At 43.9% G+C, this 26482-nt stretch overlaps 1 protein-coding gene across 1 annotated transcript in view; it reads right to left on the bottom strand.

Annotated features, from left to right (window-relative positions):
* DNAH9 (dynein axonemal heavy chain 9) overlaps nt 1-26482 on the bottom strand; it is a 215430-nt gene that overhangs the window by 173758 nt on the left and 15190 nt on the right. Inside the window, exons 2-11 of the mRNA XM_075178154.1 lie at nt 25963-26156; nt 21357-21512; nt 20159-20289; nt 16083-16294; nt 14600-14833; nt 10236-10403; nt 5721-5837; nt 5160-5310; nt 3269-3383; nt 1931-1999 (exon numbers count right to left, since the gene is read on the bottom strand). Coding sequence (XP_075034255.1) covers nt 1931-1999; nt 3269-3383; nt 5160-5310; nt 5721-5837; nt 10236-10403; nt 14600-14833; nt 16083-16294; nt 20159-20289; nt 21357-21512; nt 25963-26156 — 1547 coding nt within the window. The remainder of the gene's footprint in view (nt 1-1930; nt 2000-3268; nt 3384-5159; nt 5311-5720; nt 5838-10235; nt 10404-14599; nt 14834-16082; nt 16295-20158; nt 20290-21356; nt 21513-25962; nt 26157-26482) is intronic.

Raw genomic sequence — 26482 nt, 5'->3', positions numbered from 1 at the left:
TACTGCAGACAGATAGATTCATTTCATTGTGTATGTACCTAAAATCTCAAAAGCATTTATTTAAAAAAAAAACAGACTGTGGTGCTAATTAGGTCCATGTAGAGGCCTAGACATGACAGACTACAGTAGACTTCATCCCACATTTGTCAGCCCTGATATAAATCCCAACTTCACAGCGGATCTGTGAGGCCTTGGCTATTGGAATTCTGTGTCTGCCATTGATCTAGAGCTGTAATTAAGATTTCTCATCCCTGCTCAAAGCCCAATTAACAACACACTTTTATTTCAAGCCTCTGACTTCACAGAACTCTCCAGGGGACACAAGAGCACTTTGTAGGGTACCAATTAAACCGGATAAACTGCTCTTTGTGCTTACATGTAGGAAAAGAGGAAACAGTCCCCTGTGAATGCAGCCTTTCCGTACAGCAATAGATCCACTGGGTTTAATGTCTAGAATGGATTGACACTGACCTATTATAGAGAGATTACATCTGTGTAAATAGGACTGGCCTAGTCTTCACTTCAATAATTGTCATGTGACCCGATCTATAAAAATAAGTATGTTTAGGTGGCGGGCACTTGGGTCTCCCCGGGACCACAACATTCTGCGTTCTCTCTCTTTCAGCAATGCTTTATGTTTTGTGGCAAGAGCCCGCTACTGCAGAAGCACACGCGAACACCTTCTTCCTTTTTATGTAGCTTTATTGTCAGGATGGTAAATGTTTTGACACCGTATACTTTCACAGCAATTATGGAGACCCTAAACGCTAGCTATACATAGACCAGCTCTCTCTCAGGACCAGCCAGCTTTCCCAGCGTTGGTCTCCGTGGACAAATAACACAAACAAGCTTTTATACATGATACTCCTCCTCCAGCCTTAGTTTGATGGACAGATGACACACCCACCTTCTCTTTAAGAGAAAACGCCCATCCCTGGCTCTGTTTCAACTAACAGACACACCCTGTCTGTTTGCTGAGAGGAAGCAGCTTTTAAATCATGTAAGTTAACCAACTTTAAACTACACATAAGTCTTTACTTGGTTTAACCTGAATCTAGGTGCATAACTGCGCCAATGTCTTACTCTGCTTGTATGTTTTCTTTGCATATTGTCAGATAAATGCCTCCCTTTGTTACAGTTTATTTAGATTTCTGTTGACAATTGATGGACCATTAAAGTCTCAGTATAAAAATACTTTTGTTAATTACTAATCCAATGTCTCAATAAAGGAAAACACATTACTGCCCTTGTAGGGTAATGCCTAGTGTATTGTAGCATCTGTGGAACAGCCGCTGTGTCATATCCGATTCCTGGACATCTATTAACCAAACAGTAGAACAATGCCTTGCGAGGAGCCTGAGAGAGCATATGAGTGCCGTCCTGTCCAATACACACACATTCGTCCCTCGCCACCCACTGTTCAGGAGGTGCTGACCTAACACCTCTCCTCTTTACTAGCCCATATTTGGTTAGAGGCACCAACAATGCCGAGGACTAGTACAGCTGACTCTGGGGAAGGTGAGCCTCGTTTCCTGGTAGAACTCCAGGGGTAAGGTGGTGAAAGTCCTCTCCTTAGAATGTGCCGCACTCTAAGTGTTCCTACGATGGTGTGGATAGAGGTAGGAGAGGTACCGTCAGCTGCTCCATCTCAACTGAAGTCTAAATATGAAGTGCCCCATCAGTATTCACTTTATATGTAGGAGAGATGCATCATTTCCACACACACAACTGTTTCTACAGCAGTGGCTCTAAGAATTGGTATATGCATCACTGTAATGCCGAGCTCGGCCTCTGCCTGTAGCAATCACTGCCAGAAATATAGCTGCCTCTAGAGATCAGCTTAGAAACTCGATAATTCAGTGGATCAGACTGTCAGCCTCCAATATAGGAGCGTGTACATATTATATTATACGTGATGCATATTACTTACCTATCTAGAAGGGCCATCATCTCTTCATACTTCAGCTTCATTCTCTTACCCTCATCAGACTCCATGCACCTTAAAAAGGAAACATTCATTTAGAATCAGAAACATTTTACGTTTTTATGTGTTTTTGAGGAATGCCCAGTGATACCTGCAGATAACAGGTCCAATGTAATAGCTGAACTTCAATCACACATGTCTGATTGTATTTGCTGGAATGCAATAAAATGGTTACAAGACTCTTGGGCCCTAAAGTGTCTCCACACTATAGAGTGTGGCACATTGCCTACCATAATCTAGAGAGTGGCACAATACCTACCACACTATAGAGTGTGGCACAGAGAGTGGCACAATGCCTACCATAATCTAGAGAGTGGCACAATACCTATCACACTATAGAGTGTGACACAGAGAGTGGCACAATACCTACCACACTATAGAGTGTGGTACAATGCCTACCATAATCTAGAGAGTGGCACAATGCCTACCATAATCTAGAGAGTGGCACAATACCTACCACACTATAGAGTGTGGCACATTGCCTACCATAATCTAGAGAGTGGCACAATGCCTACCATAATCTAGAGAGTGGCACAATACCTACCACACTATAGAGTGTGGCACAGAGAGTGGCACAATGCCTACCATAATCTAGAGAGTGGCACAATACCTACCACACTATAGAGTATGGCACAATGCCTACCATAATCTAGAGAGTGGCACAATACCTACCACACTATAGAGTGTGGCACAATGCCTACCATAATCTAGAGAGTGGCACAATACCTACCACACTATAGAATGTGGCACAATGCCTACCATAATCTAGAGAATCGCACAATACCTACCACACTATAGAGTGTGGCACAATGCCTACTATAATATAGAGAGTGGCACAATGCCTACCACCCTATATGGTGTAGCAGAATGCCCACCAACCTACAGGGCATGGCACAATGCCCTCCACCCTATATGTTGTAGGAGAATGCCCATCACCCTACAGGGCATGGCACAATGCCCACCACCCTGTATGGTGTAGCAGAATGTCCAGCAACCTACAGGTCATGGCACAATGCCCTCCACCCTATATGGTGTAGCAGAATGCATATCACCCTACAGGGCATGGCACAATGCCCACCACCCTATATGGTGTAGCAGAATGTCCACCAACCTATAGGGCATGGCACAATGCCCACCACCCTATATGGTGTAGCAGAATGCCCACCACCCTATATGGTGTAGCAGAATGTCCACCAACCTACCAGGCATGGCTCAATGGCCACCACCCTATATGGTGTAACAGAATGCCTGCTACAACTAGACACAGAAAGCAGCGAGACTCACGGGTGGGTAATGTGGTAGAAGTTCTTGTACGGAACCTGCAGCCGCTCTCTCATGTCTTTAGCCCAGTTCAGGTTCCCTGCCACCAGGGGCATGTTTTTGTTTATCTGTGGAGATCCTGGAAGACAATTTAGGACAGATGTTACACGTATATAGCAAAACAAACAGACTGAAAAGAATGTAAGTGATAAACCTGGGTTTTCATCAAATAAATATTGAGTGAAGAAAATAAATATTGAATTAAATTCAAAATTGTCATTGTGCCAAAGAACATCAGACTCCAGTAACTCTTCTTAGTCTAAACATAAAATCATAACATTTTACTTTGATTTTCAGTATCTGCATCTACACCAAGCTGTCTAAGAGCCATATAACAACATAATATTATATATAATATATGTGTAAACTCATCACACATAATCATATATATTAATACATGAAACCTGACTTCAACACTACAGAAATTTTGCTGTGAACCCCACATTTTCTGTCAGGTTGAAGCCAGGCTTCACCCAAAAATACGGACAACTTTTGGGGAGGAAGGGGAAGAATGGTGGTTTTTTTTCCTCTAGAATAAAGAAATTTCCGGGGTCCTGAATAATAAGGGCCTGACAAATAGCTAGCACTAACTCATTGAAGCCCTGTGTGATAGAGGATTCCTTCTCCCAACCTGTCAAGTCTTCAAAATCCAAGTCCCTTGGGATCTCGCCTTACTCCTGAAAGGAGAATTGAGATTGTGGCACCGCTGAGGAGAAGAGATGTCTGTCAGTTCTGGCAGGCTTTTCTGTCTGAGGAAAAGCCTGGCAAGCAGAAAATGCCAGAATCAGGGGAATGCATCTTCCCCATGAGAGAGAGAGAGGGAGATAGATAGAAAGAGAGAGAGAGAGAGAGAGAGAGAGAGAGAGAGAGAGAGAGAGAGAGAGAGAGGGATAGAGATAGAAAGTGAGGGAGAGAGAGAGAGAGAGAGAGAGAAAGAAAGGGGAGAGAGAGAGAGAGAGGGAGAGGGGTTTATCATCATCTCCCGTCTCGACTACTGCAACCTCCTCCTTACTGACCTCCCCTGCTCCCACCTTGCCCGCCTCCGCTCTTTATTCAATGCGGCTGCGAGACTCATCTTCCTCTCATGCCGCTCCTCCTCTGCCTCCCCTCTCTGTCTTTCCTTACACTGGCTCCCCTTCCCCTACAGAATCCTTTTCAAACTCCTCACCACCACTTACAAGGCTCTCTCTCAGTCTACTGCCCCTTACATCTCTAACCTCCTCTCCATTCACACTCCCGCCCGCTCCCTGCGCTCAGCCAATGATCGCCACCTCTCCTCCACTCTGATCACCTCTTCCCACTCTAGAATCCAAGACTTCTCCTGTGCTGCCCCCCTTCACTGGAACGACCTCCCTCGCTCCATTCGTCTCTCACCCAATCTGTGCTCCTTCAAGCGGGCTCTTAAAACTCACCTGTTCCTTAAGGCCTACCAACCATCCACTTAACCTCTCACCTCTTCTGGTTCTCCCCTGCCCCCTTTCTCTCTCCCCGTTGCTTCACTGGCTCCCTTATGTACCTGATTCTGTTTACCCTCCCTTAGGATGTAAGCTCGTATGAGCAGGGCCCATCTTCCCTCCTGTCTCCATACCCGTTCTTCCGCTCCGTCTCTACTGTATTTGCCTGCCTGGAGTTTCTGAAGTACTGGTACTTTGTGTTTATTGTTCTGTACTGTCTTACCCTGTATATTCTACTGTTTGTACCATGTACGGCGCTGCGGAAACCTTGTGGCGCCTAACAAATAAACGATAATAATAATAATAATAATAATAATAATACATACACAGATATACTCAAATGTATACATATGATACAACAATATGATGCACACCAGGGTTTCTGCCACAACCTTACAAACCTTGCTTTGTGTCTTCCAGCATATGTTTGTCATAAATAGCTTTTGCAGAGTCCAGTTCTTGGTCAAACATAGCAATAAGAAGAGGGTATTTCTCAAATGCATCTTCTGCAATTAATGGTCTGTCCAGCAGGCTCCCAAACATATCCAACAGCTGTAACCGAAACAATGGATGCATGTGATTAGATGAATCGCTCATATCTACACCAGTAAAAACCAGTGAATAGCATAATACAGATGTATTTGGGCAGCAGATTTGACATTATCAGTAACCTACAAAGCACAGGCGGGCGACGTGAGACTATCCAGCTGTTGTGGAATAAAAACCCCAGTACACATACTGGGGCTTGTAGTTCTGTGCCAGCTGGCTAGCCACAGGTTACACAAGCCTGCTTTACAGGGATAAAAAGTTATGTTTTCAAATACAAAATAAGCAACAAAACCACAGAGACCATTCCTGTAAATGTTCAGCTATGGTCATGTGAGTTTGTACGGAACTAGACATTTTCAAAATAATTATAAAATGGTCATAGCCGCTTTACTCCTCGAGGAAGTACTACACACCCTGAAGGCATGTTCCAGGCCTGAGGCGTCATCAAATGCCAGGTAGAACACGGTCCCCAGCCGCCTGTCCATATCTTCCACTCTCAGCTTGAACTCCAAGACATCTGCCTCAAATTCCTAACAAAGGACAAACAAAGTCAGAGAGAGAAAATGTAATTATACAACTAAAGCTGGTAACATGCTGGAAATATTCAAAGTATGAGTAAAACACATCAGTGAACATTCTTCTGCCTCTTGAAAAAAAAAAAGGAACTTATAGCTATTAAGTCATCCCACCAGCAGGGGGCATCTTTGGTTTGAAGCAGACCTGAAAGTTTCTGGATTTGAGGCGGTTCTGCTACAGTGCAGAAAGGAGAGAAAACTTCAATTATATTTAAAAGAAAAAAGTCCTGATTGTAGATTAATGCACACAAATAATACAGATGTGAACAAGGCACATAAAAGGTTTTCAAAGCACTTACAACCTAAAAAAAATCTTGATAATTACATTTTTTTTTCACCCATAGCATTAGTCTGAGAGATTAATATAGATGTGTGTTTACTTTGTACTTATTCAGATTTCAATAATTATGATATGCATTCCAACAATGGAACAGGACTTTAAATGGAGTGATGTCACTAAAGTTGGAGTACACTAAGCATGTGGGCTAGGGGCACTTGGCTTTGACAGACGGCTGTTTCTGTGTTTAGACATAGTTATTTTTTTTTTCGTTCGATTTACTAAAAAGATGATCAGATAAATGGGTGATCGGGATGACTGCCTGCAGTTCCCCTCCAAAACACTGGATGGCACTATCTTTTTTATCTTCATTTCCGATTTTACAAACTTTTATATATAAATAGGAATAAACTAAAAACTCTGTAAGTAGGACTCCTAAGTGACTTATAATATCCATATTATCTTGACCAGACATATTATAAAGAAGTATCTAACCTGTAAATATAACATTCCTTAGGGTGTATTAATAGTTTCTTTATTGCATAACAAATATTTTTAAGTAACGTTTAAGTATATGGAATAATGATGATGGAGTAAATATACATGGAATAATGCACTTCATACTGTAAATCATATGGATATTATAAGTCATTTAGGAGTCCTACTTAGAGAGTTTTTAGTTTATTCCTATCTAAATTTAAAAGCTGTATATGTTTGTTGTAGTTGGTAAAATCTGACGTGAAGATAAAAAGATAGTGCCATCCAGTGTTTTGGAGGAGAACTGCAGGCAATCATCCCAAACATCCCTTTATGTGATCATCCTTTTAGTACATTCCTTTATTTGTAATCTATGGACTTTTTTCTCTGGCTCAGTAAATCACATTGTAGTATAAGGATCATAAATCAGAGCATGGGGGGAAATGTAGCATTCTAAAGTATCAAAGCTAATGTAACGATTGTCTTATAAATATGTAATTTGTTTTTTAAATTCTGAATGGAAAATAAATTATTGATGGATGATTTAAATTTGGTCTTGGGATTCTACTTTATGCTACCTGGTCACATACATTGCTGTGCAGCTGAGGCTTCATCTTTCATGCGCGTGGATAACAGCCTAATAAAAAGTTTTATTAGCTCCTTAATTAAGCTTGTGCAAGAGACTGATTTGTGGAATAATAATCACTATATCTTGTCAAGGACAAAGAGATTGATCATGCTTAGTCACCGCTGGGTCATTCATGCATGTTTAAAAACTGTCACAGGATCACTCCCTACTCTGACTTCCAGAGTGTAATGACTGGCAGTCTGCTCAGCAACACAAATCAGACACACTGATAAATAATAGTCAGCTGAACTCAACTCTCGCAGTCTGCCCCCTGGTGGAGAGTTCAAATGCTGCATGGATTTTAAGTTTGCAAGCAGGGCCCTCTTATCTCTCCGTAGGTATTACCCAGTATTGTTTAATTACTGTTTGTTTCCAGTTGTAAAGCGCCACGGAATTTGCTGGCGCTATATAAATGAATGTTGATGATGATGCCTGAAGGAACAAGTCCAATTTAAAAAATTCATTTAAAACTCCTTAAGGGTTATTTAGAGCTGCAATTTTGCATTTTTGTAAAGAGCAGCTCTGTGCTGGCATCAGTTATATTGTCAATGGGAGGGCCTTTTGCTCTTTACACAAGAAAGTGATTTTTTATTATTTAATATAAACATTAAAATGTATAAATGTGACGAACGTAATACAGACCCAACGTCCTCTCACTCTCATGGGTCTAGCCTCCTACACAAGACTCCAGTGAGCAGTGGAGAACATTGATGAAGTGGGTCCAACATCTGAAGGTATGCAGGTCTTTAAAGTGACATTAATACTATTTCCAGCATGTGTATTCCCCATTCGCAAACCCGCAAATGGTGGCACACAGTTAGGGCTTAATAGCGCATCACCAGGAACTATAACAAAATCTGGGCAGCGTACTGCCGATGCCACTAGAGTCCTGGGCCCATCACTCTGCTCTGTGATTAGCAGAGAGGGCGTCTCTTCTGGGCATACGTGGACTAGCACATGCGCCACTTAGAAGAGGATTGTGCCCTAGTAGGGTGGGGTTCGAGGACCCACTCACCTGCAGACCCAGTAGCGGCTGCACCCACAGTAGTTCTGCCACTGCACACAATGATTCCTCAGGGTGACTTGTTAGAGCAAAAATTGGGCAGGCTCTTTATTTTGTTCTCTGCAGACAAACAGGCTGTGGCAGGAATAAAAGCACAACGCTTCCACATGTTTGCATTTTCATAAATGACTCTGAGATATCTACTCATACATGTGATAAATGAGTCAATTAGTGACATCACTACTAGCCAGCTTTTGATGACTAGGGGCCTGATTCATTAAGGATCTTAACTTGAGAAACTTCTTATTTCAGTCTCCTGGACAAAACCATGTTACAATGCAAGGGGTGCAAATGAGTGTTCTGTTTTGCACATAAGTTAAATACTGACTGTTTTTTCATGTAACACACAAATACTTGATAGCTTATTTGTACACTGAAATTTAAAGTTGATATTTGTGTGCTACATGAAAAACAGGCAGTATTTAACTTATGTGCAAAATAGAAAACTAATTTGCACCCCTTGCACTGTAACATGGTGTTGTCCAGGAGAAAACGTATTCAATTTTTTTTCCTTAATTTTCCTTAATGAAGCAGGCCCTACATTAGCATACATTGCTGTTAAAAGGGTAGTTCATATATTGATCCAAGTAAGTGACTAGGGATGTAGGACAGATGTAGATCTGTTAATAAGAATGATAAAGGTTATATGTAAAGGATGTATATGATTCTTAGTGGGTAAAGCACTGCGTTCCGGTTGAAAGAAGATGATAAGAGTGTAAGTTCTCTGTTAGATTGTAAGCTCCACGTGCAATGCCCTTTTCTCAGTCTATTACATTTTTCTTTAATTGTCCAGAGCTGCTTCTAACCTTGGCTCTGTATAATAACAATACAGTTGTAATTCTGGCCATGCATGCTGCAATTGGCCCGAAATCTCAGCGGGTGTAGCCCGAAAACTACCTCCGTGCACGATAATATTCTGAATCGAACTGACCAGATCATTATCTGCCACGTTGGTAAATGTGGTAATAAGATGACTGCAGATCGCTCCTATCAGTGTGCACTCATCTTCTGAACACACAACCTCAAGCCATGTCGGAACAGACCAGGGGGTAAAGGTATCAAGCTGAGAGTTTGCCGATGGGTTTGAAAAGTGGTGATATTGCCTATAGCAACCAATCAGATTCTAGCTCTCATTTTGTAGAATGCACTAAATAAATGATAGCTACAATCTGATTGGTTTTTCAAACCTGCTGGAAAACTCTCAGATTGATACATTTACCCCCAGGTCTTTGAGTGACCAAGTAGGACATTGGTTCTGTCACTTGGGCCTTGAGGCGAGCAGATGGATTGGCTTATGTGTGACAAGCTTTAGGAGCTTCCATCCTCATCCATTGGCTGGTTACTTGCACAAGAGTGGAGACTCGAACTTCAGGGACACACAAATTCAACCAATGAACATGAGGTTGCTGTAAGTGCCCATCGAAGGAGGATGGTATTTGGTATACATAAGTTTGTAGTGGAAGTTAAGCAGCTGCTGCTGATGAAGATGATGATGAGATGTAATATTATATACTCTGAGCCTGTACCACTCAATATACCACTGACAGAGGATTGAGAAATCCATGGTTCAAAATCTGTCACTCATGGGGGGGGGATTCAATTAGCCGCAAAGTGCCTCACGGATATTCCAGAGACACCTCATAGAGGTGCGAGGAACAATGAGCAGTGATTTCTACCGCAATTGCCGGCAATTGTACTCCCCCCATAGAGCATTCATGTTGTCCTAACTCCTCCCCCGCGAGGAAAGTTTTGTCACAAAAGTACTAATCAAAATAAAACAGAGAAAGTATATTTAAACCCACAGTGCATGTATCCTGTCTTCATAGTGGTCACTACTATTATTTATTGGACTCATAGACGTGACAAACAGACACGTAAACATGAGATCTGACAGAGGGTGTTGCCCACCTTGTTCCCTACGTCCAGGCAGTTGTACGTCCTCTCGGAGAACACTTTGTAAATGTCTTGGAACTCTTGGTACATCTCGGCCACGGTCTGAGTCAAAACTTTTCCTTTAATACCCCCGATCTCTATTTTATCCAGTTTCATCATGTCCAGGGCAGTGACTAATAAATCCTGTGGAGATAAATCAGCAGTCAGAACAAGAGTTAGATTTGGAAATACAGTGTTAGTTGCAAGGAGAGAATGATGTGAACGCTTATAGCATGACTCTTAGGGGTAGATTTACTAAACTGCGGCTTTGAAAATGTGGAGATGTTGCCTATAGCAACCAATCATAGCTGTCATTTTGTAGAATGTGCTAAATGAATGATAACTAAAATCTGATTGGTTGCTATAGGCAACATCTCCACATTTTCAAACCCGCAGTTTAGTAAATATACCCCCTGGTGATACTTCTGATGAAGTTCCTGGCTCTGTGACTGAGGGGTCTATTTATAACCTCAGCACGGTAGCCATCAATATGTCTCACTGCAATGAAGTACCGCTGCAATTTACTATGCCGGGTCTGCTCTGGGACCCCCAGCGTAGACTCCTGACATCAGCAAAGACTTTTTCTTTGTACCTGCAGCCTAACTCTGCTGGCAAATGGAGAAGGCAATGCACAGCACAGTGGCCTAGTGGTTAGCACTTCTGCCTCACAGCACTGGGGTCGTGAGTTCGATTCCCGAACTTGGCCTTATCTGTGTGGAGTTTGTATGTTCTCCCCGTGTTTGCGTGGATTTCCTCCGGGTGCTCCGGTTTATTCCCACACTCCAAAAAACATACTGGTAGGTTAATTGGCTGCTATCAAAATTGAACCTACTGTGTATGTGTGTATGTTAGGGAATTTAGACTAAGTTCCAATGGGGCAGAGACTGATGTGAGTGAGTTCTCTGTACAGCGCTGCGTAATTAGTGGCGCTATATAAATAACTGATGATGATGATGATGTGCGCATGCACATAACGCTTTCACTGGGGATCCAGCGACTCCCGAGAGGCTTCAGATGGATCCCATTGAAAAAGACCAGTAAGGCCATCCTGAGATGGCGTTACTTTGCTACGAAAAGCTTTGCTATTATCAGTTTAATAAATTAGCCAATGCAGCTATCCCCAGAGACGTCTATGGGCAGCACAGTGGTTAGCACTTCTGCCTTACAGTACTGGGGTCATGAGTTTAATTCCCGACCAGTTTGTATGTTCTCCCCGTGTTTGCGTGGGTTTCCTCCGGGTGCTCAGGTTTCCTCCCACAATCCAAAAAATATACTAGTAGGTTAATTGGCTGCTATTAAATCTATGATTTATCCAACCTTAACCCTTTGTCACATAAGAAAACTGGTGAAAGAGCCTTTACACCAACACATTTGGTTTTTCACCATTGGTTAAATAGACCCCTTATTTTTTTTGCCTACGAGGACCGCTGTGGCCACGGAGTACATATACCGATAATCTTGCCATAGCATTTCGCAATTTTGATTTGTAAGCCATGTTTCAGTACAACATTAATGCATGAAAAACAGTATTTTAATGATTAAAACTCTTCCATGAAATAGAACCCTTTCACTGCAACTCAACCCAGCGACACAGCGGCTGGAAAGGGTTACAGAAGAGGGAACTAAGATCGATAAAGTTTTGTATTCAACTGCTGTGCGTCCGAAGGATCAGAATGTTCCTGGTAATGTCCATTAGTTTAACTACAAGAGCAGCCTGCGCACCGCAGCCCCACTTCTCCTGCTACTGCCAGGCGGCTAAACAGAGGCAGGGATAAAAAACAAAACACTTAATAAAGGAATCTTCTAAAAGCATTAATAATTGAAACTTTAAGCTTACAGTTCATTAACTCTAAAAGCACTATTTACCAAGGAGCTAATTTAAGGAGCATGAAAGCCGCCCTTAAAAAAACTGCAACATTAAATTTCAAAGGAGTACAATTAAAATGATGCAGGGGTTCTCAAGTATACACAATTACAGTTTTAAACAAGATCCCTGCTTGAGAGCAAAAGTTGGATGTATAAACCTTGCTTTACGCACAAGTATGGATCAATTTTATATTATAACAGTTCAAAAAGTGTTAAAAAATAAAAAAATTGACATGTTTGCATTTAAAACATTTTTAACACTTCTTTTTGCACTTCAAATTAATTTAAATGAAAATGTGTGTTCTGCATCAATTCCCGACCATGGCCTTATCTGTGTGTAGTTTGTATGTTCTCCCCGTGTTTGTGTGGGTTTCCTCCGGGTGCTCCGGTTTTCTCCCCCACGCCAAAAACATACTGGTAGGTTAATTGGCTGCTATCAAAATTGACCCTAGTCTGTCTCTCTCTCTCTGTCTGTGTGTGTTAGGGAATTTAGACTGTAAGCTCCAATGGGGCAGGGACTGATGTGAATGAGATCTCTGTACAGCGCTGCGGAATTAGTGGCTCTATATATATATATAAATAGTGATGATGATGATGCATTATCCTGGGTTCTAGCAGCCGGAGGTGAACTTGCCATGATATAAAATCCAGTTAGGCACACTAACTGCTACACTATTCAATAGTTTCATCATTAGAAATGACAGCGAAATGGGATATTAAGAATACTGGATTTGTGCAGCATCTGCCTCTAATTCGTGCCAGTAAGACAACGTGCTGTGGGGATCACTTGTAATCCTCCTTTGTAGCTTCACAGCAACAAAAATATCCCTCTTTGGAATGTAATTACTTCTCTGCAGCAGGCTGGATTTAGTGGCATTAACTCAACCTCTAAGACACTGGATGAGTGGGTCTGGCAGACGAAGGGTTACACACAGGAAGGACTTCAATCTTCATTAAATATGCTCTCTCCTGTGGTTCTAAGGAAGCTACCGCGGGGTATTGCTTCAGATAAAATGCTGGCTTTATTCTGGTTTGTTCAACCAAACTGAAGAATCAACATGTTTATATAAGAAACAGACAATATATTGATCATGTTGATATTGATGTTGCTGTACAGCTCTCTTAGAAGATAAAACGAGCAGCACAGTTGACAACTTCCCTTAACAGGAAAGCTTTAAACTTTTTTTTTGGGGGGGGGGGGGGGGGGGAGAAGAGGAGAGGACGGGAATAAATGTCAAATATAGACTTAAAGGGTCTACATTGTATATGTGAACTCTAGGCTGTATCTAACTATTGGTTAGATACATTCTCTTGTAGAGTTTATGTTCCAGGATCTTATTAAGCAGACACTTGATTTTCAGGGAGAGATAGGGCAGAGACTGGCTGAGCTGGGGCTCCCATAGTGAGCTACCCAGGCCCGGCGCTCCCATTAGGCAAGGTTAGGCAGTTGCCTAGGGCGCCGGGCTCTGGAGGGCGCCACGGCGACCGCTGACCATACCTTTCACAGGCCCGCCACACAGCTTCAGATACATCCACAGGGAGGGGGGGAGGGACTATTGCTCACCACCACCGCCGCCTCTCTGCTCCGTCTCCTCCCCTCCACTCACTGACTGACTGTCGGGCGTGACATCATCATCACGGCCCGACAGTGTCAGTGAGTGGAGGGGAGAAGACGGAGCAGAGAGGAGGCAAGTTAGAAGCAGGTAAGAAAAGACGCACATTTTCAAAATCGGCGCCCCCACCCTGCACACATACACACTATTTTGTAAGTGTGCAGGGTGGGGGCGCTGATTTTGAAAATGTGCCGGGCGGGGGGCACCGATTTTGAAAATGTGCCTAGGGCGCCACGGACCCTAGCACCGGCCCTGGAGCTACCTTGGGCTGGGTCAGTGGGCTACCTGTATTTTTTCCTAATAGGCTGCTGAGCCGAGTCTTGTCCCCCAGGCTAAAATTTACCATCCCTCCCCTGGGTAGGGGTGTATTCAGCATTGTGGTTACACCCAGGTGCCCAGAAGAAAAAAAAAAGTCTACAAAAGGTGTATTTATTCTTTAAATCCCAGATGCCGTCAGTGTCCCTGTTTTCTAGCACCAACATGTGATGTCTTTTCTTCTTCTCCAGAGCTGACAACTGTCACCGAGGGCAGTTCCAGCTATTCCACATTCGCCTGTATACTCTAAGAATTGTTGAAAAGAAAGTATGTAAAATATAGTACAATTATTTACAAGTATTCTTATCAAGTACATGCAGTTTTACACAGTGTTGTACAAGTGATATTTTAGACGCCGTTTTACTGACCAACATGTCTAAGATATAATGAGACATTTTCAAGATACAGTTGGTGGCCAAAGTCTTATTTCTAGTATGAAGTGTTATTTCAGTAAGCTGTAGTACCCAGTATAATGATTTTCATCTCTAACCTGTGAACCTTAAGCCGCACAGAGAAAAGGGCCACCCGCTGTCGTGTTGTACTTACCTCGATGGCTTCCAGTCTCTTTATGAAGCAGTCCAGTCTTGAAAAGATGAGCACAGGGGGGAAGTCCCAAGTTCTCACTTCTTTACCGTTTCCAAAGTAGCTGGGCAGTTTGTCCCTCTTATCTTCAAATGTGTGTATGAGAGAGCGTAAGGTGGAGAGGACTTCACGCACTCTGGCCACACTTTCCTCCGGTTCCCCCTTCATCAAATCTTCTGGATTTAAGTAGTTTTGAGCCTGTGTTAGATAATGGAGAGTATCGGAAGATGTTCAACATGTCAAATTATATCCTGAAACACGCTTACACCACACACAGGGGTCATGGTATAAAGCCACACACAGATAGCCTTGGGGTCATCTTATAACCACCATAGATTTAGGTTATCCTTCTGGTGCTTGCTATAAGCAAACGGTGATTACCAGCACTGTGTTGTATGTTAGTTCTATCCTGGATCTGACCACGACCCCAGTGATGTCACAGTCCGAGGTCACAGATATCCCTTACTACTAGACCACACCAACATACTATTGTTCTTTTAGAGAATATTATCAGTGAGACTGACAGGAGAGCTCTGTGAGAAATGAACATAAATGGCGATGGTGAATAGGTACAGTTGAATAACAAGAATATTTTATATATTTATCCCTTAAAGGCTAACTCCGCCCAAAACTACACATTTTCTTTTGGGAGAATTCCACTCATTAAACATTAAACCAAAATATTTCTTAGCTGGGTTCTCTGTTCCACCTGATCCAAGGGGTGTGTGACGTAGTCCAGCAAAGCTCTCATTGCTTATGGCCAGGTGGGCTGGTAGGAGCCCAGAGAGCTTTACGAGACCATGGCATACTTCAGTGGACCCACCAGACTGGGGGAAATGCTGGTCCCAATTGTAAAGCGCTACGGAATATGTACACTAAAGAAATAATACAAGGGGGGAAAAAGTAGTTTGTGGTTGTAGGTGTTGGTTAATAAAGCTGGACATGCCAGACTAGCAGCCAATCTGGCAGAACAGTGTGCAGTGTGTGGCCTCATGAACAATTGTCCCTAATACTCAAAATCCAACCTGATCTGATTGGTCAGAATGAAAAATTAGGTTGACCAATGGCATCCATTACTGTCTGTCTGGTCACTAACCCATATTCGGTAGAGCACACGGGAGGCCTAAACAACTGCATCTTTGTGGCCCTCCACCGGGGGCTGGCTGGTAAATTTTAGTAGCCAAAGTCGAGACGTGGCTCAGCAGCCTATTAGGAACATTATAAAGGAACAAAAAAATGCAGGTGTCCCAGTAACCCAGTCCAAGAGTCCACTATGGGACCGACTCGGGGCGGCAGATACCCCTCTGACCTCCAACCTAGCCAGCCCCTGGTTATTACTGTATAGGAAAGAAATGTGTTTGTTTCGGTTGCACCGAGTAAGATGACCCCGACACAACCCTCCAGGAGAATATATTACGCCTGTGGATGGGGCTAGTAGCTCACTCACCTGTTGGATGAAGAGGTTGCAGATTTCTTGCATCAGGACTATAAATCGTGTGGGGGTGTTGTAGTATTTGGAGCGAGCCCACACCAGGCACAGCACATGCAGCAGAGGAACAATCAGAGGTTTCGCCTCATTAAACTCAACATTCTCTATTTCATCAAAGTGGCGCTGGAGAGGCTTCAGATGGAGATTGATATCCTGCGCTTCGGACAAGGCTGGAGTTAAGAAAAGGACATGGATGAATTAGGATGACAGATTTACATAGCTGAGGAGGCATCTTTTCCTGGGCTGAATCAATATGCACGAGAATGAAGTCTATCAATCCAGTAAGAACTAAGGACATCCCTCCCGAATGTGTTGACAAAACTGGACCCACACTGATCGTGCCAGCAAAGTCGGTCTCTGGCCCTGCGAGGGCTATTCCATATGTGCCGCAGTGTCCGACTAAAAACGTGTTTTAAAAAAAATTGAATAAAATCTCTATTGTATTTCTCCCTGATCTAAGAATATCAAATATCTTATAAAATAAGCCATATTTGGTATTCCTCTAATTGGGAAAACTAGTTAACTTAACTCACTTATGGAGTATATTATTGGGGTTGGTGAACGTAACCTTTGATAGAATCATAACAAAGGTATGTTCCCCCTATTTTTGCTATTATTGTTACAAATAAATACATATATAATTACAAGTTAACCCGTGCATGATACTCATGCATTCTAGTCAAATCAAGCTACTTAAGGTGTTAAAAAGGTTCTTGTCATACATTTGGGCCTAGCCCAGGCCTCTTCAGGGGAAGAGCGTTACTTCCCGACGCAAGCGCCCTTTTTTAACGTGGTTTTGTCCACATGTCACCACCTCATCATTTTTCTCCATCACCTCATCCTTCATCTTCATCGCCACATCCTTCATCAAGCTATTTAAGGTGTTAAAAACTCCCCACTGTCACACCCGGCAACCACCAACCACTCCCAACTGTCACTTCTCCTTCAAGAAATATATAGGTCAGTGTATAACTCTGCCCAGCAGGTGGCGCTGCAGCTTGTTTTTTTTTTTTCACACACGCCACTAGGCATTTATATAGTAGATTACAATATGCTATCAATAGAACCCCAAAGTGTTATTGAATAGAATAAAAAGCATAACAGATATTTCCAGTGAATCCATTGAGGTACAAAACCCCTCCGGTCATTAAGGGGTAACTTTATTGTGCTTCTCTGCATCCTCTCTAGTTTCAGGACATGGTTTATGTGAATTGGTGCCCAAAACTGAACTGTGTTTATAAATAGGCAAAATTGTGCTTTTCCATCTTGAGGGTGTGCCCCTTTTTAGTGGAAGAAAATGTCCTGATGTTTCTAGATGTAGCAGATTGACATTGCTCACTCTATGATCTACATTTATACCTATATCTTCTCCACTGTGGATTCATCCAAGAATAAAGGTCATTCACAATGTACAAATAGGGCCGATCTACAATGGCTGTCCACCTGATGGCCTTTGAAATACAGAAGTGGAAGTTGCTGAATCAATTTATAGGTTTTATAGGTGGCTTTCCATACATTTGCAAATGTGTCCAACTGAGACTTTTGCATTTTTATGTACAAGAAGAAATGGCAGGTCCTTTGCTGGCTATAGCAGTGTGCTGGGGGATTTTTCTCTGTGTCTGTTCTTTTCTGGATAACCCCACCCTTTCAAGCACCTGCTTTGAAGCTATAAATAGATCAAGCAACTTCCACTTCTGTATTTGTCTGAGAGGTATGTTGGTGTCAGTAGCTGAGGGGGAGTGCTGGCGCTGTATTGCTATTTGGAAGCTTCTGGGGTACCTCTTGGTAAGTTAGCTCTCAATTTAAAAACACATATATGTATGGCCCAAATATATGGAACTCTCACTGTTTAGAGTTAGGACCACCCTATTAGCAAAAGCGCCGTGGTGTGGCGGATGACTTTCCATACGAGGGAGAGAGGCCATTAAGCCGAACCTAGTTAAAATCATGTGTTTGTGTCCAGCATGTGCTTAATGCTGCAGGGTTAAATCTGGGAGTGAACAACCCATAGAAGGAAGGGGAGGGTCTAATGGTTTCATATTAGCAGTAGAAATTGGAGACGACTTCCTTTTCCAAGGAATCCGGATACCTCCCTCCCACCCGGCATTAACAGTTTATAAGAACGAAGTCTTTTATTCAAGACAGACGAGTTGCAGTCGGAGTGGGAGAGCATCGCAGTAGGCTCACGGTGAGCAGACGGTATTTACGCGGTTAGGGGTAATGGTCACTGTCCTTTTCGAAGTACTTGACTCTGGGTTACTCTAGTAAGGAGGCCCCTGGGATGCCTGGTAAGGGCATAACACCGTTTGAGTCCAGAGGGGGATAGTTGATTATTGTTCCACAAAAGTACCGGCCAATAGATAAGGTTTATCCTGGGTCGGTGGGAAGGTGTTCTCCCAAATTATTGGTATATGCTTTTAAGCTGACTGCGTTGCTCTCTCCGCCACCTCCTTTAAGCCAATCAAAATAAATCTGCCCTTTCTTGCAAATCTTACATTGTTGTCCGTGTCTTTATTATGGTTACTGGTATTAAATATACAGAGTTTAAGTGTAAGGTTTGGTACATGCAGAGGAAATCAACACTATGCATTTTAATTTGCAAATGTGTGCAACTAAGACTGCATTTTTATGTACAAGTAGAAATAGCAGCTCCTTTGCTGGTTATTGCAGTGTGCTGGGGGATTTTTCTCTGCCTTTGAAATACCCCTCTAATACTCATGGCCTACCCATTTATCTCATTTAAATAAACCATGAGGGTTGAGAGAGGGGGAATAGAGAGAGATAAGGGGGAGAGAGAAGGGGAGGGGGGACAGAGAGTGAGAGAGAAGGGGGGAAGAGAGGGAGAGGGAGATGGATGGAGAGAGGAAGAGAGGGAAAGGGTGAGAGAGAGAAAGGGGGAGGAAGAGAAAAATGGGGGAGAGAGAGAGAGCGAGAAGGGGGAGAGAGAGAGAGAGACACAGAGTCAGAGAGAAGGGAGAGACAGGGAGAAAAAGAAAGAAGGGGGAGAGGGAGAGAGAGAGACAGAAAAGGGAGGGAAAGAGGGAGAAAGAGAAAGAAAGGGGAGAGGGGCAGAGGGAGAGAGAGGGAGAAGGAAGAAAGAGAGAGAAGGGGGAGAGGGGGACAGAGAGAGAAAAGGGAGGGAGAGAGGGAGAAAGAGAAAGAAAGGGGAGAGGGGCAGAGGGAGAGAGAGGGAGAAGGAAGAAAGAGAGAGAAGAGGGAGAGGGGGACAGAGAGAGAGAAGAAAGCGAGAGAAAGAGAGAGAAGGGAAAGACAGAATGAGAGAGGGAGAAAGAGAAAGAAGGGGGAGAGGGAGAGGGGGAGAGAGAGAGAGAGAAAGAGGGAGAGAGGGAAAAAGAGAAAGAAGGGGGAGAGGGAGAGGGGCAGAGGAAGAGGGGGAGAGAGAGAAATAGGGAGAGAGAAGGGGGAGAGAGAGAAGGGAGAAAGAGAGAAGAGGGAGAGGGGGAGAGAGGGAGAGCGAGAAGGGGGGAGATAGAGAAGGAGGAGAGAGGGGGGTAGAAAAAGAGAGAGAGATGGAGACTGATAGGGGAGGGGGAGGGAGACAGAGACAGAGATATATTTGGCTTGTGATCTTTGTGAGCCTCCTTTTCTTTTTTTAAGACATATGTGTTGTAATGAGTCTTGCCAGCTGCATTGCAGTTATATTAATAACAACAACAACTTGTAACATACCTATTGCTTTAAAAAGGAATGTCCTTAATACTTTTAAAGAGTGAAGGGAAAGGTTTTACACCCCTAACACTAAGCTAGCACATTATAGAGACCTCTCTCCTGATTTAGTGGTTTAAATGAGAGGAGACTGCTGATTGGATGAGCATAATGGCCATCCAATCATAAAATCCCTCTCATTCCTCATTAAAAGTTCTACATAACAAAAATGAATAAGAGAGGGAGAGGTAGTGGGTTATTATGCATGAAAACGGAATGTCGACCCAAAAATAAGTCACCTGTGATATGAAATCTCCATAGATGGCGACAGAACTATTCATCTGTCCTGAGTGCAAAGCACACCCTACCTGCTACAACATCCCTGAACAGCGCTTTGAATGCTGGGAAATAGCTGCTCTGCATTTTCTCCAGCAGTTCTGCCATCCTACGTACTTTCGTGGTTTTTAGTTGATTGTATATACATTCCAGGTCTGCGTATCTGAAAATACAAGAAGCAATTAAAAAAAAAAAGTGATTTAGACCAGGAGGAGGTCACTTACAGAGTGCACAAGATGCACTGTGCAGTGCAAAACCAACTTTGGACCGACTTTGTGTCTTATCTACGTAGGACCAGCTGGACTTTCTCCAAGGCAAATGGATTTTCCAAGCAAGATGGAGGTGCTTGTGGAAGAGATTACGTTTTTCTGAGTCAATTGGTGGATTGGCCAGAGTAAGGGCATACCTTGTAAAATACGAATAATGCGCACTGGTATGTTACAAAAACTAGTAAAATAATGGGGATGAGAGGGTACTTTTTAGAATTGGTATTTGCTTCACAAAAGGGGCACACTGCTATATTTATTCCACAAAAGGACTTGAATTTTGCCCCAGCTCAGAGTGGTATACAGGTCCTGATTTATACTTTTAGCGGGACTCATGTTGCACTTTCACTGTGTACTTCAAGCATTGTAGCAAAAAGCTTCACATACACAAAATCCCCTCAGTCGAAAGGTTAATTTAAGCCGACCCAAGCAGTATTTTAGGAAACAATGGGGAAAATTGATGTGCGCTAAGCAGACCAGGTGTGAGGATACTGAAACAAGTGGTTTTGTGGTGCACATACAGGACACTTTGTATATGACCTCCACAGTGATGTGACATGTATATTTAAAGAGTACCCACCAGAAGAGCAGTAGGAGATATCCCCTCTTAGTTCGATAAGGCAACAATTTGATTGCAATAGAAAGTGCCAGTCTGTAGCCTGAGCCCCCATAACCTGGCAAAGCTCTGGAATCACCATCTAATAGCTGAGAGATCCAGCGCTAAAGTCATTTCTTTAATGTCTACTCTTGGGGAAGGGGAGGAGCTTTCTTACTTGCCCACGTTCTGCCAGGATAGAGAGCAGTGGGCAGCACTTTGAGGCTTTCAGCTAGATGGTAGATCCTGTTCTGGTCCCAATGTTGAGAAACCATGCATTACAGCCAGCTGGTGACCTTGCTCCATACTGGTCAGTACTGTAGCCAAATGTTATCTGGAAAGGGAGACCAGAACTCACAGTTACTGTACCTGTTTTTCCAGAAATCGAGCTCTACAATGGGGTTTGGGTTCCTTCCTTGTAAAAGCTGCTCAGATGACTCTCTCTTCAGCACTCCACGCACCTGATGACTCCATTGGATGATGGCAGATTCAATGGCATGGACAATGGTCTTATCTAGGAGGTCACTGTTAAGGAAACAAGTTGGAAGCATGAACTTCGGTTTACATAGAAGCGCATTTGACACCACAGTATTCCTGTATCAGTGTGACAGGAGCCTCACGTCACTAATCTCTTCCTTTGTAGAACCCTTAACACTCCACAGAGACTGCGCTGACCAAGGTTGTCAATGATTTGATCACAGCAAAAAAGAATAACCATTACTCTCTTCTAATTCTCCTGGATCTCTCTGCTGCATTTGACACTGTTGACCACTCTCTCCTCATACAAACGCTACAATCTCTAGGTCTTGAAGGCACTGTCCTATCCTGGTTCTCATCCTACCTATCTAATCGCTCTTTCAGTGTTAATTTCTCTGGATCCACCTCTGCTCCACTTCCTTTATTAGTTGGAGTACCACAAGGCTCAGTCCTAGGTCCTCTGCTATTCTCTATCTTTACCACTTCTCTTGGAAAACTAATAAGCTCCTTTGGATTTCAGTATCATCTCTATGCGGATGATACACAAATTTATCTATTCTCTCCTGATCTTTCACCATCTGTGTTGTCTCGCGTTACTGACTGTCTTTCTGCCATTTCATTTTGGATGTCTTCTCGCCAACTCAAACTCAATCTTTCAAAAACTGAATTAATAATATTCCCACCCAAAAACAGAAGCTTCCTGCCTGACATTTCAATTTATGTTGATAACATGACCATAAATCCCACCCCGCAAGCTCGTTGCCTAGGTGTAATCCTTGATGCACAACTGTCATTTATTCCCCACATCAACTCTATATCAAAATCATGTTACATACACCTAAAGAACATTTCCAGAATATGCACATATCTGACACAAGACACCGCAAAAACATTAATTCATGCACTCATCATCTCCCGCATCGACGGCAATTCCCTCCTTACTGGTCTTCCCAAAGTCAGACTTGAACCCCTACAATCTATTTTGCATGCAGCGGCTAGATTGATTTTCCTTACTAACCGTTTTTCCTCTGCTGAGCCACTCTGTCAGTCTCTACATTGGCTGCCTGAATTTCAACAAATCCAATATAAAATTCTTCTACTAACACACAAGGCCATCAACAAAATTGCACCGACACACTGGTCTCGAAATATCTCCCCACTTGACACCTCCATTCTGCTCAAGATCTACGTCTCTCCTCCACTCTCATCACATCCTCCCATTCTCGGTTACAGGACTTTTTCCGGGCTGCACCCACTTTGTGGAATTCCCTCCCACGCACAATAAGACTTTTCTCTAGTCTTCAAACCTTCAAGCGTTCACTGAAAACCCACCTCTTCAGACAAGGTTATGATATTCCTCAACCACCATCTTAATTTCCCTAGATTACCCTATTACCATCCACTACACAGCTAACGCAAGACAACAACCCTCTGACCAACATTGCAAAACACACAGCCCACTCAATACTTTTACCTTTATGTTGTAGCTGGTCCATTGTACACTATGATGTAGCACATGCCCTTGTGTTTCTAACTCCCATTGTCCTATAGATTGTAAGCTTGCGAGCAGGGTTCTCTTATCTCTCTGTCTGTATGTATTACACAGTATTGTTTTATCAATGTTTGTTCCCAATTGTAAAGCGCTACGGAATTTGCTGGCGCTATATAAATAAATGTTGATGAAGATTAACCCTGATCTTTCCACTGTATAACTCTGGGTGTTCCCGGCTGCCATCCATCCCCTATCCATATACCTAGGCTGGGACCATCATCTAATGTATTTCACCAGATCATCCTTTACTGCCATAGTCTGTTGACACCACACAACTCAATCTGCTACACCGTGCCTTACTCCTGCACCGTGCTACACCGTGCCTTACTCCTGCACCATGCTACACCGTGCCTTATTACTGCATCGTGCTACACCGGGCCTTACTCCTACACCGCGCTACACTAGGCCTTACTCCTGCACCGTGCTACACCGGGCCTTACTCCTGCACCGTGCTACACCGGCCCTTAATCCTGGGCCGTGCTACACCAGGCCTTACTCCTGCTACACCGTGCCTTACTCCTGCACCGTGCTACACCGTGCCTTACTCCTGCACCGCGCTACACCGTGCCTTACTCCTGCACCGTGCTACACCGTGCCTTACTCCTGCACCGCGCTACACCGTGCCTTACTCCTGCACCGTGCTACACCGTGCCTTACTCCTGCACCGTGCTACACCGTGCCTTACTCCTGCACCGCGCTACACCGTGCCTTACTCCTGCACCGTGCTACACCGTGCCTTACTCCTGCACCGCGCTACACCGTGTCTTACTCCTGCACCGTGCTACACCGGGCCTTACTCGTTCACCGTGCTACATCGTGCCTTACTCCTGCATCGTGCCTTACTCCTGCACCGTGCTCCACAGGGCCTTACTCGTTCACTGTGCTACATCGTGCCTTACTCCTGCATCGTGCCTTACTCCTGCACCGTGCTACACCGTGCCTTACTCCTGCACCGTGCTACACCGGGCCTTACTCCTACACCGTGCTCCACTGGACCTTACTCCTACACCGTGCTCCACTGGACCTTACTCCTACACTGTGCTACACCGTGCCTTACTCCTGCACCGTGCTCCACTGGGCCTTACTCCTGCACCGTGCTACATCGTGCCTTTCTCATGCATCATGCTACATTGGGCCTTACTTCTACACCGTGCTACACCAGCCCTTACTCCTGCACCGTGCTACACCGTGCCTTACTCCTGCACCGTGCTCCACAGGGCCTTACTTGTTCACCGTGCTACATCGTGCCTTACTCCTGCATCGTGCCTTACTCCTGCACCGTGCTACACCGTGCCTTACTCCTGCACCGTGCTACACCGGGCCTTACTCCTACACCGTGCTCCACTGGACCTTACTCCTACACCGTGCTCCACTGGACCTTACTCCTACACTGTGCTACACCGTGCCTTACTCCTGCACCGTGCTCCACTGGGCCTTACTCCTGCACCGTGCTACATCGTGCCTTTCTCATGCATCATGCTACATTGGGCCTTACTTCTACACCATGCTACACCGGCCCTTACTCCTGGACCGTGCTCCACTGGGCCTTACTCCTACACCGCGCTCCACTGGGCCTTACTCCTGTACCATGCTACACCGGGCCTTACTCCTGCACTGTGCAACACTGAGCCTTACTCCTGCAGCGTGCTACACCGGGCCTTACTCCTGCACTGTGCAACACTGAGCCTTACTCCTGCACCGTGCTACACTGGGCCTTACTCCTGCACTGTGCTACACCGTGCCTTACTCCTGCACCGTGCTACACCGGGCCTTACTCCTGCACTGTGCTACACCGTGCCTTACTCCTGCACCATGCTACACCGGGTCTTACTCCTGCACCGTGCAACACCGAGCCTTACTCCTGCACCGTGCTACACCAGGCCTTATTCCTGCACTGTGCTACACCGTGCCTTACTCTTGCACCATGTTACACCATGCCTTACTCCTGCACCGTGCTCCACTGGGCCTTACTCTTGCACCGTGCTACACCGTGCCTTACTCATGCATCATGCTACAGTGGGCCTTACTCCTACACCATGCTACACCGGTCCTTACTCCTGCACAATCACAGTTCTGACCCTTTAATCCACCTATTTTATATATCTGCCACGCTGTTAAAACTAACATGGGCTTATTGATACATGTATGCAGAGTTTTGCACACGTGAACAGCAGCCTCCACTAACTCAGTTACATTCTCTGTGTACTAAGCACAAGCAGGACACAGGTGAAAGTGTTGACATAACCGAGCCCTCAGACCTTTGCTTAATATTATCAGCCTAACCAATCACTATTCAGCCGCTGCTGGCACCAATTCAACTTTGTAATGCTTCTTTGTTATTTGATTTCTAAGGTATCAATAAACCACATTTCTAACTGAGCCGTATAACTGAATCAAGTAAAATCAACATAAAACACAAATCAATACCTCCATAAACCAGAATGCAGAGCAACACAATAGTTCCAATTAGCCACTGTAAAATGCGATAAATATTTCTATTGCTCGGCATGAGTAATGTCTATTCTACACTGCTGATTAATAGATGGCATGTAGCGAGTCCCTGAAATGCTGCAAGGGTTAATCAACTCTCCTTCAGCACAATACACAAACTGCTGCTCTATTACCTGTGCAGCAAATTCAACTTAACAGCAATAAATGGGATTAAACAGAGCTCTGTCACAGAGAGTTATACAGCTGGAGCCTGAAAAGTTCACTCACAAATGTACGAAGAAATTTTCTTTGGCCTGATACTTAAAGTGAAGTTATTTTACATATAAATAACATTACAGAATTGTGCAAAATAACAAAATATTGGAACAAAGCAAGGTCCAATCTAACTGCACAGTATAATCAACATGAAATCTCAGGATGATTTAATATTGACAAGCTATCCGGGTTACAGATGTGTACAGTAACATACGAGTAGATACAGGTATCCTCACTTACGTCTCGTTGTCGTAGTTGATGTATTCCACCCTCTCTGATCCTGAAGGAAGAGGGAGCAACGTCTTCCCTCGGACCTGACCCACCATCACAAATACGGTACTTTTCAGGTTGTCCACGTGGCGCATTACATCCTGGGACACTACTTGAGGCCAGTTTTGATGGTTCTTCTGGTTGGCCAAAATTGGGACCACGATCTGTGAAGACAAAAAGCGTTAGACCATCATGTCCAACTCGGATGACCACAGCTAGATCTCTAGAGCACAGGATATTATGATGTCAACAAGGACTGATTCAAGAAAGGATTACATCACTTTGGTCAGAATTGTACTGAAGCTTAATTGTGAGTGATCGCCGCAATGTCCGGCAGCGCACATTATCGCTTATTAAGGTAACGAATCTCCACTCATTTTCTTGTGCACTTCTATGGGGTGTGAGGTAAAATGAGCGGAGATATACCACCGCGGCGTTGCCTTCATGGACGTTCCGCAGGTAATCCGTGGCACATGGAGCAAAATGTATT

This window comes from Mixophyes fleayi, chromosome 6 (assembly GCF_038048845.1).
Source record: "Mixophyes fleayi isolate aMixFle1 chromosome 6, aMixFle1.hap1, whole genome shotgun sequence".
In the NCBI taxonomy this organism is placed as follows: domain Eukaryota; kingdom Metazoa; phylum Chordata; class Amphibia; order Anura; family Limnodynastidae; genus Mixophyes; species Mixophyes fleayi.
This window is presented reverse-complemented; position numbering and strand designations above follow the sequence as displayed.